Source organism: Staurois parvus, unplaced genomic scaffold (genome assembly GCF_062004578.1).
Source record: "Staurois parvus isolate SC_StPar_1 unplaced genomic scaffold, SC_StPar_1.0 ptg000070l, whole genome shotgun sequence".
Lineage (NCBI taxonomy): Eukaryota > Metazoa > Chordata > Amphibia > Anura > Ranidae > Staurois > Staurois parvus.
In genome coordinates, this window is record NW_028317866.1 from 1,592,914 (window position 1) to 1,609,103 (window position 16,190).

General features: G+C 41.8%; 1 protein-coding gene across 7 annotated transcripts in view; it reads right to left on the reverse strand.

Moving 5' to 3' along the window:
- LOC149469444 (protocadherin Fat 4-like) overlaps positions 1 to 14,659 on the reverse strand; it is a 162,099-nt gene extending 147,440 nt beyond the window's left edge. For all 7 annotated transcript variants that reach the window (XM_089669194.1, XM_089669190.1, XM_089669189.1 and 4 more), the window contains exons 1-4: positions 14,501 to 14,659; positions 8,528 to 8,673; positions 5,999 to 6,040; positions 4,620 to 4,703 (exon numbers count right to left, since the gene is read on the reverse strand). In XM_089669194.1, coding sequence (XP_089525320.1) covers positions 4,620 to 4,703; positions 5,999 to 6,040; positions 8,528 to 8,673; positions 14,501 to 14,648 — 420 coding nt within the window. In that variant the 5' untranslated portion in view covers positions 14,649 to 14,659. The remainder of the gene's footprint in view (positions 1 to 4,619; positions 4,704 to 5,998; positions 6,041 to 8,527; positions 8,674 to 14,500) is intronic.
- Between the last annotated feature and the right edge of the window lie 1,531 nt (positions 14,660 to 16,190).

Genomic DNA, 16,190 nt, shown 5'->3' on the forward strand with positions numbered 1-16,190 from the left:
AAAAGCCTTGATGTTCATGTGTCCACGGTAAGACAGACTGCCTACAAATGGAGAAAGTTTAGCACTGTTGCTACTCTCCCTAGGCGTGGTCGTCCTGTAAAAATGACTGCAAGAGCACAGCGCAGAATGCTGCATGAGGTAAAGAAGAATCCCAGAGTGTCAGCTAAAGACCTACAGAAATCTCTGGCACATGCTAACATTTTTGTTGACACATCTACAATAAGGAAAACATTAAACAAGAATGGAGTACATGGAAGGACACCACAGAGGAAGCCATTGCTGTCCAAAAAGAATATCGCAGCACGTTTGAAGTTTGCAAAAGAGCACCTGGATGTTCCACAGCACTACTGGCAAAATATACTGTGGACAGATGAAACCAAGATTGAGTTGTTTGGGAAGAACACACAACACTATGTGTGGAGAAAAAAAGGCACAGCACACCAACATCAAAACCTCATCCCCACTGTAAAACATGGCGGAGGGAGCATCATGGTTTGGGGATGCTTTGCTGCCTCAGGGCCTGGACGGATTGTTGTCATTGATGGGAAAATGAATTCCAGAGTTTATCAAGACATTTTGCAGGAAAACGTACGACCATCTGTCCGCCAACTGAAGCTCCGCAGAGGATGGGTGATGCAACAGGACAATGACCCAAAGCATACAAGTAATTCAACAAAACAATGGCTGCAACAGCACAGAATACGCCTTCTGGAGTGGCCCAGTCAGAGTCCTGACCTCAACTCGATTGAAATGCTGTGGCATGACCTTAAGAGAGCGATTCACACCAGACATCTCAAGAATATTGCTACACTGAAACAGTTTTGTGAAGAGGAGTGGTCCAAAATTACTCCAGATCGTTGTGCAGGTCTGATCTGCAACTACAGGAAACGTTTGGTTGAGGTTATTGCTGCCAAAGGAGGGTCAACCAGTTATTAAGTCCAAAGGTGCACATACTTTTTCCTCCCTGCACTGTGAATGTTTACATGTTATGTGCAATTAAACCATGGCAACATCTAATGTTTGTGTAGTATTATGTTCAGCAGACTGTGTTCTTCTATTATTGTGACTTAGATGACGTTCAGAGCCCATTTTATGCCCAATTCATGCAAAACTCCACGTAATCCCAAGGGGTTCACATACTTTTTCTTGCAACTGTACATGAGAAACAAATGTGGGCAAAACACTGGCAATAATGATGATATGCACACAACACACCTGCAATCACGACAATACATGGACAAGAAACAGGCAATAGTGGTAATACAACAATTGTAATAGTCACTGACAATACAAGGCAGTGGTGGCAATTCACAGGCAAGCAGGGGCGGACTGACCATTCGAGCACTCGGGCACTGCCAGAGGCCCCAGGGTCAGTAGGGAGCCCCATGAAATTCCCCTGGTACCTTTTTTATAGGCTTTTTTGAGTGTGGGCAAGGACACAGGGGCCCCATGATCCTCTATTGCTCAGGGCCCCATGAGTTGTCAGTCCACCCCTGCAGGCAACACATGGGCAATGATGGAAATTCTTAAACAACAAACTACAGTGGCAATCGATGAACCTAGTCATGCTCCACCCCCTTAACGTGGAACCTCACTCTCTCAAGCGACACTGACAATTTTTAATCCTTATGTTGCTAGCATTAGTAAATAGATAGGAAGGTATGTTATATTTATTTGTTTTAAACTTTTTTACAGTTCCTTTCTGGTTTCCAGGCCTATGCAAATTATGTCATACATCCCAGGAGTCTTCAGGAGGGGAGGAGGGGTTTTCTCAGCTAAGCACACCTTCCTGTCTACATGTCTGAGCTAAGGGCAGATGGATTCTAGGAAGTAAATGCTACATGCATCATTTACCCTTACTCAAGATGGCCTGGCCATAAATGCTACGGAAGGAACTCTGCAACAGCTCTATGTTCAGGTTGGGAATAGTGACCATGCGTGTGTGTGTGCGTATGTGGGTGGGGCAGTGTTCTAACACTGCAGCCCATATGCTTGTGGTGACTGAGATTTGCTGTAGAAGGAGAATTATGGGGATGAAGGACATTAGCAGTACAGGGGATACTGAATGATACGGAGAAGAAGAGGAGAAGGTTGATTGAGGAGGGGGAGCTGCAGCATATTTACTGAGAGGCAAACAAGGTATTCGCCTTGGGTGGCAATTTTCAGGGGAGTGGCACTGCCCCCCAGAACAAGTGTCAGGGATGGGTACCTGGTGAGGAGGCTGCGAACTTCCGGAGGTAGCGGGGATGGCTGGTTGCTTCTTGTGCAGGTTGGTCATTTTATTTGAGTGATCGGTGATGGTGGCGGTGGCGGAGGGTGTTGGCGGAGGGGGGGGGGTGGATGGTGGTAGTGGCAGAGGGTGGTGTTGAAGGGGGTGCTGCTGGTGGGGGGCACCTGATTCTAGTGTTGCCTAGGGCAGCACAAGAAATGAATACACCACTGGGGAGCTGGTGGTGGATATGAGGATCAATATGGAGGCGGCACTGAATGCTGACTGTACTTGTAGTACTTGTAGGGAGAGGATAAAAAGTATTATCGACTGTACAGCATTGGCTATCAGGATTGTGAATGGTAGTATATGTTTTACTTAGTGTTCTTCCATATACATGGTGAAGGGATCCAGGGTTTATGACTTCAGTGAGGAAAAAAATCTTAATAGTTCTATCCTACACCAAACACCAAGGAATCCCTCTTCAGTACGTCATGACTAACATGCTATGTTTTGGGGCCACATGTGGACCTCTTTCTCAAAAAACTGTTTTTTTTTGTAGGTTGGTGGACAATCAGTCATCCTTCATCTGAGTATGTCATCCTTATTTATATATTATTTAATCTAAACAGGCAGTGCCCCTTGTAATACCCCTGGTGGCCCCCTGTGAAATGTTTGGACTGCCTTGAAGTGGTCCATGAATCTAGATCAATTGAATCTATGGTTTGTAACAAATCCATCCAACTATCTTCCAGTGAAGACTGTTGATCAAAGAAATGCATTGAGATCAGGGGCGGACTGACAACTCATGGGACTCCTGGGCAATAGGGGATCATGGGGCCCCTGTGTCCTTGCCCACACTCAAAAAAGCCTATAAAAAAGGTACCAGGGGCATTTCATGGGGCTCCCTACTGACCCCGGGCCCTTGGGCAGTGCCCGAGTGCTCGAATGATCAGTCCGCCCCTGATTGAGATGTATCCCTGCTTGTTCCTGACTGGACAAATGAAACAAGACATCGAATGTAAATACTAATATGAATATCCTAGATTGTAAGCTCTAACAACCAGGACCCTCTGTTTCCTCTTGTACCAAATTGTATTGTAACTGGAATGTCTGCCTTCATTTTGTAAAGCACTGCGCAAACTGTTGGCGCTATATAAATCTGGTATAATAATAATAATATAATAATAATTACTGTTAAATACCCAAATAATTTATATCTTGATACTTCACACCTTTTATGTAGTTGTGGTATAGTGAAAGTTATGCTTTACTGAAAATCGCACCGAAGGTACAGCAAACACACACAGCACTAAGAGGTGTTAAAGTAGCTTTAAAATGTTTCTAAACGCAAGAAGAAACATTTAATATATTGCAGTTTACATGTCTTTAGATGTGGTGGCTGCATTCGTCTTTGTTCAGGTTTTCCCCTTTATTTTCATCTGGTGATCCAGAAAGTTACACTTCCTGTCTTAGGGTGACAACACTCATTCACATAATTACATCTATGGAGAAGTACTGTTGTCACACTAAATTGCTGTCCTAATTTAGACTACAAACACCTCCCTATCTCCTCATCTCCATAACATAGGGAAAAGGTGTCCTGCAGTTCACTGTTCTTCAGTTCAGCCACCTCATCTAAGGGCTGGTAAGCTGCAATATAATATGTTTTTTTTAGTGGTTTGTAAGATATAGTAAAAATTAAATGTAAACACTAACTCAGCCTTTCTCCACTAGGGTGCCCAGCACCCTGGGGTGCCTTGAGGTTTCTTCAGGGGTGCCTTGGCAAATTTCCCAAAACTTGTATGCAAGCCAGTGGGTGGAGCAAGCCTGCCATTTCGTTACACAATGCTATAGGTTTTCATTGTGCACCATTATGAATTTCTAGCCGCTCGCATCCTGACAACCAATGACATCATCAGTTGATAAGGAGGATGTCAGCTGCCTGCACAGCATTCTAGTTTGACCCTCCCCCGCCCCTCTCCATCAGTGCCGGGGTCACATTAACTCAGTGATGGAGAGAAACTGAGGGAGAAGAGAAACATCGAAAAACTAATCGGTACCAGTGTGCAAAAGTGTATTTGCTTTGGAAGAAAAAATCACCTCTAACGTTGGGTGTCCTACATGTGTGGATGTTGCTGGGTTATAGAAAACTATTAGAATAGCTTTTCACATTTTAGAATGGGGTGCCTCAGGACTGTCCATAATTTGAAAGGGCGCCTCAGGACTGTCCATCATTTTAAAGGGTGCCTCAGGACTGTCCATCATTTGAAAGGGCGCCTCAGGACTGTCCATCATTTTAAAGGGTGCCTTGACTGAAAAGGTTGAGAAACATTGCACTAACTGAATGACATCTAATTGACTAATGCAACTATTTCAATACAAAGTACACGTTTAAAAGATGACTTACCTCTAGCAAGGATACTCGGTAAATATCTTGAACAAACACAGGTCCATCACTATGTATTTTGTTGGAGATTATGTTCTGGGTATTCTTAGTGGTAACAAAACATGATAAAATAATTTTTATGTAACCAAAGCTCCACTGACATTTCCTCATTACTGATACCTAACATTCCTACACATGCCTTACTTTATATACAGTAACAAATATGCGGGCATTAGTCTTTCCTGCTTTCTATTTGAATTTTGATGTTGGATTTGTAAACCAGAAAGAGATGTTTTCAAATTAGAGTCAACCCTCCCTCTTCCCCAATGTCATAGACCTCATGGCTTTGTTGGAGGTGGCAAGGCCAACTGATGCCCATACTTAGATCTTACCATATTTGTGGAAACAGTGCACTATTTCCCAGATCAATTATCAGTATCGTGTGGGGATGTCAGTTCAGAACAGTTAATTTAGTTACTTATTAACTAGGCAGTGAGTATTCTCCCAGATAGGGATACAGCCAGCAATAACATTTTGTCAGAGGTTCTAACCCTTCCCCCAATCTGTCAAAGACAAAGAAAAAAGGTTTGTGCTGGAGTTGGGCTTTAATATTCAATGGCCCCAGCAAAATTGTGTATGTTTTTCCATATAAAATGCCAGGCTGTGTTTATTATAAGAAATGTTAAGCCTGACCAGAAAGTTTCTAGACATATATTCAGATAGGACTGCCATGAACATGCACTGACGGGACTTAAATCACTATTCTTAATTCTAAATGCAAGAATTACCAACATAATGGATTTCTGGGCATTAGATCTCAAAATTGCAGGAGCAAACTTTTTGTCTGAACAGCCTGTCCTGTTACCCATCTACCCTTAAGGCGTATCTAAACCCAAAAACAAAAATGGAATGGATTGCACCTCACAGTCCTTAGAAATGGTGACTGCATTAATGTCATTTCCCAAGCTTTCTTCCCCTATGTTTGTCACCTGATGATCTTGCTCATTCGCCATACTCTACTTATGAATGAGTCATGGTGATCACCCTAGGCTGCCCTCCTGATTTTGAACTAAAAAACAACTACAAAAAAGGGGAGAATAGTTGTAGTCTACATCTCATAGCTATATACTGTAGCTTTATAGCTTGAAAGGAAGATAACATTGTCTGAGATTTCAGTGTAGCTCATTGGAAGCGACAAGGACAAAGCATTCTGGCAAGATCAACAGGTATTTTCTAAACTTGCTGAAAATATATTTAGCCTAAAAAAAAACTAAGGCAGCAACCACATCCAAAGACTGATAAGTTACAATATTAATTTCTATATCTACTGTATCTATATCTATTATCTACATAAATCCTACAAATATGCCAAATTGCTCCATCAGTAGTGTTTTACTTACATTCTCTCCTAAGCAAATGATTTGATCATTCAGTGCTTCATCCTAAAGGAAAATACAAAGGGATAGGTTTACTAAAACTGAAACACTCTGGTGCAGCTGTGCATGGTAGCCAATCAGCTTCTAACTTCAGCTTGTTAAATTAAGCTTTGGCAATAAAACCTGGAAGCTGATTGGTTTCTCTGCAGTGTTGTACCCGATTTTGAACTCTCCAGTTTTAGTAAATAATCCCCAAATTGTAGCGGGAGGTGAGAGCTGAATGAGAACATTTGGGTTGTGACATCAACAGAGAAGGTTGTGTCCCCATCCTGGCTTGACTGTCCTGCAGAGATGTGTGAATGACTAAAGCTGGATTGGACAGTATTACAAATTCTCTGACAGATAAAAACAATTCACATTAGTGCATTTCAACCTTGCATCTAGCTGGTAGTAGGTGAACCCTAGCAGCAATTAGAAAGAGTTGATGTGAACAGGGGCGTCCCTAGGGTTGGTGTCACCTGGTGCGGTAACTCGTGGTGTCACCCCACCAGAGGTGGGAGGTCCCTGTCGGTCGGGCACACACAGCCTGGCTCTTCCCCTCCCTGTATCCCCGTTGCACCCTCCGGACCGGAGTTGCAAGATCAGTTAACCCCGTATAGGTTGCAAGCCGACGATCCCCGCAAATTGGATCAGATCTGCGGATTGGGGAGCATAATGGATCGGACTCCAATCCATTATGCTCCCTAATCCACAGATCCAATCCATCTTGGGGGATTATTGGCTTGCAACCTATACGGGGTTAACTGATCTTGCAACACTGGTCTGACAGAGACTGCCCACCTCTGGAGGGGTGACATCACATGTTACCGCAGATCTGATCCATCTTGTGGGGATCGTCAGCTTGCTTTAAAACATTTTGGTGTCACCCCGTGAGATAGGTGTCACCCAGTGCGGCCCGTACCCACCTAGGGATGCCACTGGATGTGAAGGTGGTTAGCACTTTTTCCTAGCAACACCAGGGTTGTCAGTTCGAATCCCAATCACAACACTATCTACCTGGAGTTTGCATGTTCTCCCTGTGCCTCTGTGGGTTTCCTCCCACACTCCAAAGACATGCTGGTAGGTTAATTGGCTCCTGTCTAAAGTGGCCGTAGCCAATTATTATTGGCCGTATGTTTGTGAGTTAGGGACCTTAGAATGTACGCTCCTTGAGGGTTAAGGACTGATGTAAATGTACAATATATATGTGTAAAGTGCTGCATAAATTGACGGCACTATATAGGTACCTGTAGCAATAATTTAAATTAGTGCTGTTAAGGTGACCACAGGGAGAGTTGCATGTGCACAGAATGCTGAAAGAGCCAGTTAATGGTGGATAGGGTGGCCTTGGAGGAGATTTGAGGTGCAAAGTAGAAGCAGCAATTGTACAGTCAAGTTGCAGTGTATAGGACCAGGTTTTGTTGGTCTCCTCCTGTGTATGCCAAACTTCCTCTCCCAAAGCTAAAGAAGTGAAATTGCCAACAGATATTGTTTCTTCAACTCAGGTGTACATTAGCGAAAATTAGGCTTTTACTTCTGTCTTTCTTTCTAAATCAAGTCTTTGCTCAGTTACCGGTACTGTACATGGTCTGGCATAACAATTTAGCTTTAAAGCTAAAGTTGAATTAAAACAGATTTTTTTTTGTTTTAGATAGGGGCTCTTTCAGAAGGGCAGCTGGGGGGTAGGGGTGATAAAAATGGACAGCTGACTGACTCCTGGCCGGTTTTACTGACTCCCGGCCGCCCACCCAAACTGTCACAATACAGCAGGACAGGGCTGTTTACTTGCTGTGGCCACAATGCTATACTTCATGGAACGCAGCATTTTTAAACCAGAGTGCAGAGTTTGAAAAGTGGCACTGTCAAACTCATACATTGAGTTCCGGTTGGGGCCACAACCGGAAATATGACAGATCCTAAGATATAAAACTTTTGTAAGATATTTATTGCTGTCCGTTTTGCCAATGGGTAGATTTACCCTACATTGGCCATACACACATATACTTCTTCTGTTCTTTCAACCTCCAGGAAGAAAAAAAGAAATCTAACAGATTCCTCCATTCTGCTAAACAATCTTCTTTGCTGGCTGTTGTATCCTGACAGCTGGTGCCCCCAGCTGCCAGAATATCCAACGGTGACTGCAACTGATCTGCTGCAGTCACTGATCGACCAACAACCTTCATCCAAAAATGGACAAAATTTAATCTGTGTATGGCTAGCTTTAGCTTTTTGACTCCCTGTCACTACAATAAGGAATAAGGGAAAATTTCTCTAGTGGAGACACAATCAGCAAAGGAAACACCCTTTTTTGTACATTGGTGTCAGGGTGTCAGAGGATGTAATGGGAAATACCCAGAAGAAACACAGGAAGCAATAAAACAGGCCAGAGGCTCTAATCCTTCACCACTTTATCTGAAATACACATTTTGGCTAGAACAGGGGTCAAAATGTTGGTACTTGGTTTGGATATAGATCTAAAGAAAAAGTGAAAAAGAACAGAGACATAGATTTTACCAGAACATTTTCTCTCAATGTCTTCTTGGTCTTGGATGTTGTTTTTCTAAATATATCATCATATATAGATTCCAAATAGATTTCGTCCTCTGTGATATGATTGTCTTGCAGGTGAAAGGTGTTTGTAGGAATACGTTTGACATCACCTACAGTGGAAGACATTTTATTGTGGCAGATGTTCCATGATTTACTATAACTGGCCCCATGATTAAATTAGTATCTGTAAACTAGGGCTTTGTCCTCATTTCTTCTCCGTGCTGTCTGTAATCTGTATGGGTCAGAGCCACTGGGGGCTGTCTGAACCCAAAAGGGGCTTGCAGCATTGCAAGTCTGAACTCATTTCAGTGTAGTGCAAAGCTGACTATTTGCTGAGCTCCTGCATACTGAGCCTTATGGCAAGTTGAATGAAATGATGGTTTTGTATATCTTTTAGGGGTTCCAGGGACAAGATTATGTCACCAGTTCCCAACTTTTACAAACTGACATGGCCATAAAAAAGTCAGATTATGTTATGTTCACGCTTTGGTTTCTCTATAATGTAGAATAATCAAATAACTGGGGAGTCCAATTGTAAATCTTGCCATATATGAATAATTTCTCTCATTCACCCCGCTGGCTGAAGTTTAAAGTATAACTAAAGGCAAAACTTTTTTTAATTTTGGATAGAGTAAAGAGGGATTAGAATCCCTGTCAGTTTTTATTGCTGTCTGTGCCCCTGTTAGGGAGATTCACCCTATTTGATCTGTTTACCATTATCATTGAAAGTGGAAGTAATAGAAAATTCCACATTTTGGGTTATCCCCAGAAAAGAAATAAGAGGGGAAATCTTCAAATGGGGACACTAGTTCTGGAAACCTGGGGGTCCCCAATGAATTCCCTTAATTTACAGGGATTTGCTCTCACTTCCTGTTTGGCTATGGGACAGGAAGAGAGAAATCTCCGCAATGGGACACAGATGGTGAAAAAAAAATCCAACAGGGGTTATAGCCCTCCCTTGCTCTATTCAAAATGAAAAAAAAAGTTTTGCCTATAGCTTTACTTTAACTATAATGTTGCACAGCTGGACAGCAGGGTATGTTGGCGTATGAAGGTGGGAATAACATCAGCATCAGTGTGACACGGTGTGTGGCAAATCTGGTAATGTATCTTGTTTATGTTCCATCCTTCATGGCAGAAATAACCCCAACTTCATTGTGTCTGGTGGGCAAAGCTGTCTTTCATTATTGTGTTATAGGATTTTAGCTGGCCATACACACAGCAAATTTTGGCCAAAAGTGGCCAAAATTCACTCAGTGGGTGCCCCTGCTGGCCACTTCTCCACCTTCAATTGAGAAATTAAATGATCTGAGCTGAAAATGATTGGTTAAACAGCAGCTGCATCTGCCAAAATATCTGCTGCTTAGGTATTTTTACAGCTGGCAGGGATGGTTGTCAAAGTCCATTAGTCACAATGTGGGATTCTTCTATCCATACTATATAGTGTGGATTGAGGAATCTATTAAAATCTATATGGATATTGCCAGCTTTTGTCTAAAGTAATTTACAGTTGTTTAGAGGATGTCTGGCTGTCCTGGGAGAAATGTGGGTGAGCTGGTGACCAATGAGTGCTATTTGCATATCAAAATCTGTGTCAATGCTCCTGTTTTGTATTGCCTTCTTGTGTAGCAATGTTGATTTATTTACTGAGAGTATACATGGTCTGATATGTAATTGCAACTGAAAAATAGATAAAAGCTTTCAGTTATCCCTCATGTGAAGGAACTGCACCACATTTGGAACCAAATCCCCATGTACCTCTTTCTTACTTAGCTGTGCCTCTTGCTAGTCTGGTGTATATACCTCTGTAACACCCTCCAGGTTAGTTAGTTTTTTATAGATTGAGGCTGAGTAGCTTTCTGGAATAGGGGTGGAGGAGGCTCGGATCTGTATGTGTGAGGGACTCTGGCCAATCCCCTGGCAAGAGGCAGGGCATGGTGACCAGGGCAACCCTGAAATGTGGCAGAGCCTGGGAGGAGCAGTGCAGTGTCAGGTAGAAGTTGGACTGAGAAAGGCTGGAGTGTGGAGCCTGAGAGAGGGCCCCTGGGAGAGTAGCCCACCTACAGGCAGGTTGCTGAAAAAGAGGAACTCCACTGCCTCAACGTCTCCCAGGGAGGACAGTCTGTGTAGCAGGGAAGGAGCCAGCCCAGTGTAAGGCCTGAAGGTAGCCACCAAACCACCAAACTAACAGGAAAAGACAGTGTGAGTACTTCTACACCCACTGGGTCAGATAAGGGGAGAGGGTAGTCAGGTGCAAGACCCAACTAGCTTCTCATCTGAGACTGTTCTAAATTAACAGCTCTTGGGCCCCCTTGCCAGGGGAATACCTTCAATGCAGCTGGGTGAAGAGGAGGAATCATCCAGGGGCTGAGGAGGTACACTAGAAAGACCCCTTCATGCTAATCAAGGAAAGAGACTGTTGCTGTCCACATTTTATACATAATTGCTAAGGAGTTTGTCTTCAAGTTCTGCAGTTCCTCTGGCATCCCATAATCCACTAGACCCCATCCAAGTTCTTATCCCCTTAATAAAATCATAAAACCAAGCTCCAGAACTGCTCTTTGACTCCAGTATGCAAAGTGTGGGAAATGTGTGTTGCCTGGCCGTGCAGAACACAGGAGGACCCAAATCAAATCCAAGGGGGTAGTGCTACACCTCTATAACAATAAAATGATTAATAATAAAACTACGTAGCTATCTAAAGTGGTATAGATTTTACATCTAACCTCTAAAGTATTGCGTTTGCGATTTCATAAGGCCAGTATAATAATTCTTCCAGGGGTGTACCCTTTGTTTATATATTTTTCAATAAAAGGTGTTTCTCTTTTCTCATCTCAGAATGTTGGCAGGTATGCTGTATTGCTCCAATCAGGGGTGTGCACCGAAAATCTAAAAGGTCCTAATTTTACATTTCAGAAAACTGTATGTGAAAGTTATAACCTCAGTGCACAACGGCTCTACCAATTTTGACTTTAAAGTAGAACAACTATAGGCAAAATTTTTTTTCATTTTGGATAGAGTAAGGGAGGATTATAGCCCCTGTAAGTGTATTTGTTTGCGATTTGTTTCCCATTGGAGAGATTTACCTTCACTTCCTGTCCCATAGCTGAAACGGGAAGTGAGAGAAATCCCTGTAAATTAAGGGAATTCTTGGGAACCCCCAGGTCACCAGAATTATTGTCCCCATTGGAATATTTCCCCTTTATTACTTTTCTGGGGACAACCCTAAATTTGGGGTTTTCTTTTACTTTCACTTTCGATGATAATGATAAACAGGAGAAGCAGAGAGGGTGAATCTCCCTAATGGGAGCACAGACTCCAATAAAAACCGGTGTTCTAATCCATCTCCACTCTGTCCAAAACTAAAAAAGGTTTGCCTTTAGTTATGCTTTAACCTGGCTAATAAGTGTACATATTTAATAACTTCACCCAAAGTTCATAAGCATGCCTAAATTTTAGATCTGAGGCCTCTAAACCAATGCACTGTGCTGCACAATGGATGCACAATTTTTATAACCCATATAAAATATAACATTGGACATAAGAAATTCTGTGTATAAATGCCATATTTTCAAATGCTGTTCAGAAATGTTTCAGAGATACAAAGTAACAGAATTATTACTTTGTATTTGCTCTGTTTTATACATATACAGATCAAAGGGTTAACCTTCATCTCTATGTTAAACCTAATCAATCCTCTCTTCCCATTAGCTATTATTTTCCTGACATTTTATTTCTATTTGTCTAAAGCTGGGTTTACATGGTGCATTGCGATTTGGGCACATGATTTTATGTGAGGTTTATCTGTGGTTTTACGTGACCTCCGATTGACTTCTATTAGACCTGCATTTTCTGAAAGCACATTAGGACTTGGATGCGTTTTCATGAAACACACAGTCTATTGTAAATCCCTGGGAGCACACCTAAGACCATGGGTAAACCTCACATGCAAACGTGCTGCACCCAAACCATAGCGCACCTGTGTGAACCCACTCTAACTATTAATATTTACACTTTTTCCATTTTTTTTAATTTATTATTTTTTTCTTTTATTTAATTTGTAAATAACTTTGCAATGCTTTTTACCGGAATTATAATTTTAGCCTAATGTTAATATAAAAATTATACTTTTTATCTACAGTAACACATTTTTAAATTAGCACTGATCAAAATAGAAACAAATTTGGTACTTTTTTTCTATGGATTGCATGAACAATAATATCATTTTTGCAAGACAGTATCACCCAAAGAAACATTTTTTTTCCCTAAAAAACAATATAAGAATGTTTTACTTTGTCAACTGGCTGATAGCAGAAATATAAAATTGCTCGTCCATAGGGAGTATACAGTTGTGAGAACTGAAGTGATTAAACAAGGCACCTGGGTTCACCATATGACATGTCACCAGATATTTACTCTATTTCTATATGTACATAAATTATCATATAAATTATATGTACAGGAAAATTATCATAAACAATGTGTATAATCTGAAGAGTTGGGCTACATTCAAATCTACTGATAATGAAGCAAAGTGCAAATGTTCCTGTGTAAATAGATCCTTTTAATGTGTAAAAACTATCCTGTTCTTTTTTTGAAGGTGTACGTGTATATGCATGCCGCAGACGGGGCGGACTGACCATTTGGAAACTCGGGCGCTGCCCGAGGGCCCGGGGTCAGTAGGGGCCCCATGAAATGCCCCTGGTACCTTTTTTATAGGCTTTTTTGAGTTTGGGCAAGGACACAGGGGCCCCATGATCCCCTATTGCCCGGGGGCTCCATGAGTTTTCAGTCTGCCCCTGGCCACAGATGCAGATTATTGGAGTCTGGGTTACGGATCTGTTTATGCACCTGCAGCTGCATTCAGATATGCAAAAAATGCTTGTAAATGGCTTTTTTTTTTTAAGAATGAGGCCTTATTTACTGTCTGTGTTTTGTTTTGGATGTACTATTTGGAAAAAATTACTATGCTTGCAACAGAAAATGAAGCGTATCTCAGCCTGCTTCTGTGTATTTCAGACTACAGTCTAGCTATTATACCTTTTATTCCAATCAGATCCTCTAACATCAGCCACTGCAGAAGGTACAAACTACTCTGCTTCTGACCATCCAACCTGACATTAAAGAAAATAATTTATTGACTGAGCTCAGGAGGTCTGTCCAATACCCACCCTTGTCAAAATCTATTCAAAAGGCTTCAGCTCAAGTATTCTACAACTGCTGTACAGTCCTGGTATTCCATAAGGTCCATATTCCATGTGACCTTCAGGCTTGGTATTCCTCATTTCATGTGACCTTCAGGCCTGGTATTCCTCATATCATGTGTTCTTCTGGCCTGGTATTCCTCATATCATGTAGCCTTCAGCACAGGTATTCTTCATATCATGTAACCTAAATTCTCAGTATTTCACATTTCATGTAAATTTCAGTCCTGATATTCCTCAATTCATATAATCTTCAGGCCTGGTATCCCTTTTATCATGTTGCCTTCAGCACTTGTATTCCCCATATATTGTAACCTTCTGTTCTGTTATTCCTCATTTCATGTAACATTCAATACTGGTATTCCACATTTTATGTAACCTGCAGGTCTGGTATTCTAGATTTCATGTAACCTTTAGTCCTGGTAGTTGACATGTCATATAACCTTCAAGCCTGGCATTTCCCATGTCATGTAACATTCAATCCTGGTACGCCATAGCTGCAGAAGCCTTCAGCTGAGGTATTTGGTGATTGCGGATATCCAAAATGTACTACTGATTTTTATCCAGGCTAAAGTTCTCCTATAAGATCAACCCATATGTTTCATAATAACACCGCTCACCCCTCAAAGTGAAAATCAAGAATATACTATATATGGTTTGAATATTTCATATAAGTATGCAATAAACTGTGGAATTAAATATGCCAGTAACAGATAAAGTTTAAATGACTTACCACTTGTCCTTTGCTGCAGTGTAATAATACCGAGTATGAGATAAAGAAGAAATGCCTTTAAATTCACATCCATTGAGGCACAGGATACGAAAGAGAGCAGCACCCTTGATGTCTTTTTCTTGCTTGTAGATATTTGGGTATGTAACATAGGACACTACTCATCTCGTGATGGTTAAACAAAGAGTCATCACATACAGCCAGGCAGTGCTTATTAAATGCAGGTATTATTTGACAAACATATTTACTGCATGATTTCTTCTGTAAATACAGTGGATCATAGTGTTGTGAATGGTTTATTTGGCTTGTTTTCCTTTTTTCAAATTGAATCATTTGCTGCAGAAAATGTCCCTGGCCCCCTATTAGGCCCCTTTCACATGACTGTACTGATCAGGTCCACCTGTCAGTTTTTCAGGCGGACCTGATTGGATGGCCCATTCATCTCTATGGACTGGTGGATGTCAACTGACTTGTGTCCGTTTTCACCCTCCTACCTCTGATCTGGTCCACTAAAAACAAATGAAAGGGGATCTGTTATTCTCCTTGTAGGCAGATCATAAGGCAGTGGGATGTAAATGGAAAGCCTGTCTATTTACACCTAACCACCCATAGAGCAGAGCAGGCTCTGTCCATGTCTGTTTTGCATAAACTGAGTGGACATAGACCTGTCATCTGCCTGCTCCACTCTGCTCAGCAGGGGAGCAGCAGCGAGATCCCCTGCTGAGCAAAGCGGACTCCGCCATGTGTGAATGGGGCTTATCTATGAAATGGTATAAAACACTAGTTTTGTAACACGCCAACAGATGGCAGCATAAGACTGCACGCACAGTCACAGGGAGCACCAATCTTCTTAAGTCAGTGTGCCACAAGCCATTACCCTGTGTACATTGGGAGCTGTGCAACTGGTGCTATTCTGACCAAGTGCGTTACCGAGTCTGCTATTTCATCGTGGACAGCAAGTTAATGGCTAATCCCCCCAGCATTTTCAGCACCTGAAAGCCAAGCCCCTTCATTAGCTATGCAGAAGCCCTGTGCATGTCAGTTGCTTTCTTCCCTTGCTGCTCCTCCATAACATTGCCTTTTTTATAGCAGTCACAGAAAACCAGTGGAGGCTGAGGTGGTGACATCAATCCTTGTACTGAAGTCAGTTCACTTACTGTGCAGAGACTTAAGACTGAGGGATAGCGGTCATGTGTAAAAAGATGCAGAAAAGGTGCTGGAATGTTTTATTTTCTGCATTAAGCATCACAGAGTACTAAAACTATGATGAAGGGGACTATTTGGGACTGTCAGCAAGTGTTGCCTTTTCAACTACTTAAAGGATATCTAAAGCCAAGAACAAAAATATATTATAATCCATCTCCTCCTTAGATGTGTTGTCTTTATTAGTTTTCACTTTTTCGGGCAATCCTGTATGCCTAGCCAATTATTTACCTGTGGTCCTCTCCTCCACATTACAGCATTAAGGAAAGAAAACAAACACTCCATAGAGTATGTGTGGAGTGAAAAAAGGTTGTTAAAAGATGACGGGCTATGGAGTGCTGGTTTTTCTCTTTGATTCTGTAATGTGGACAAGAGGAACACAAGTGGTATATTCAGCTGCCCGTACAGGATTCCATTTAAAGGGGATTGGTGCTGTGATCTGCTGGGCATACAGAATTCTATTTAATTATTTTCATACAGGGCACTTTTA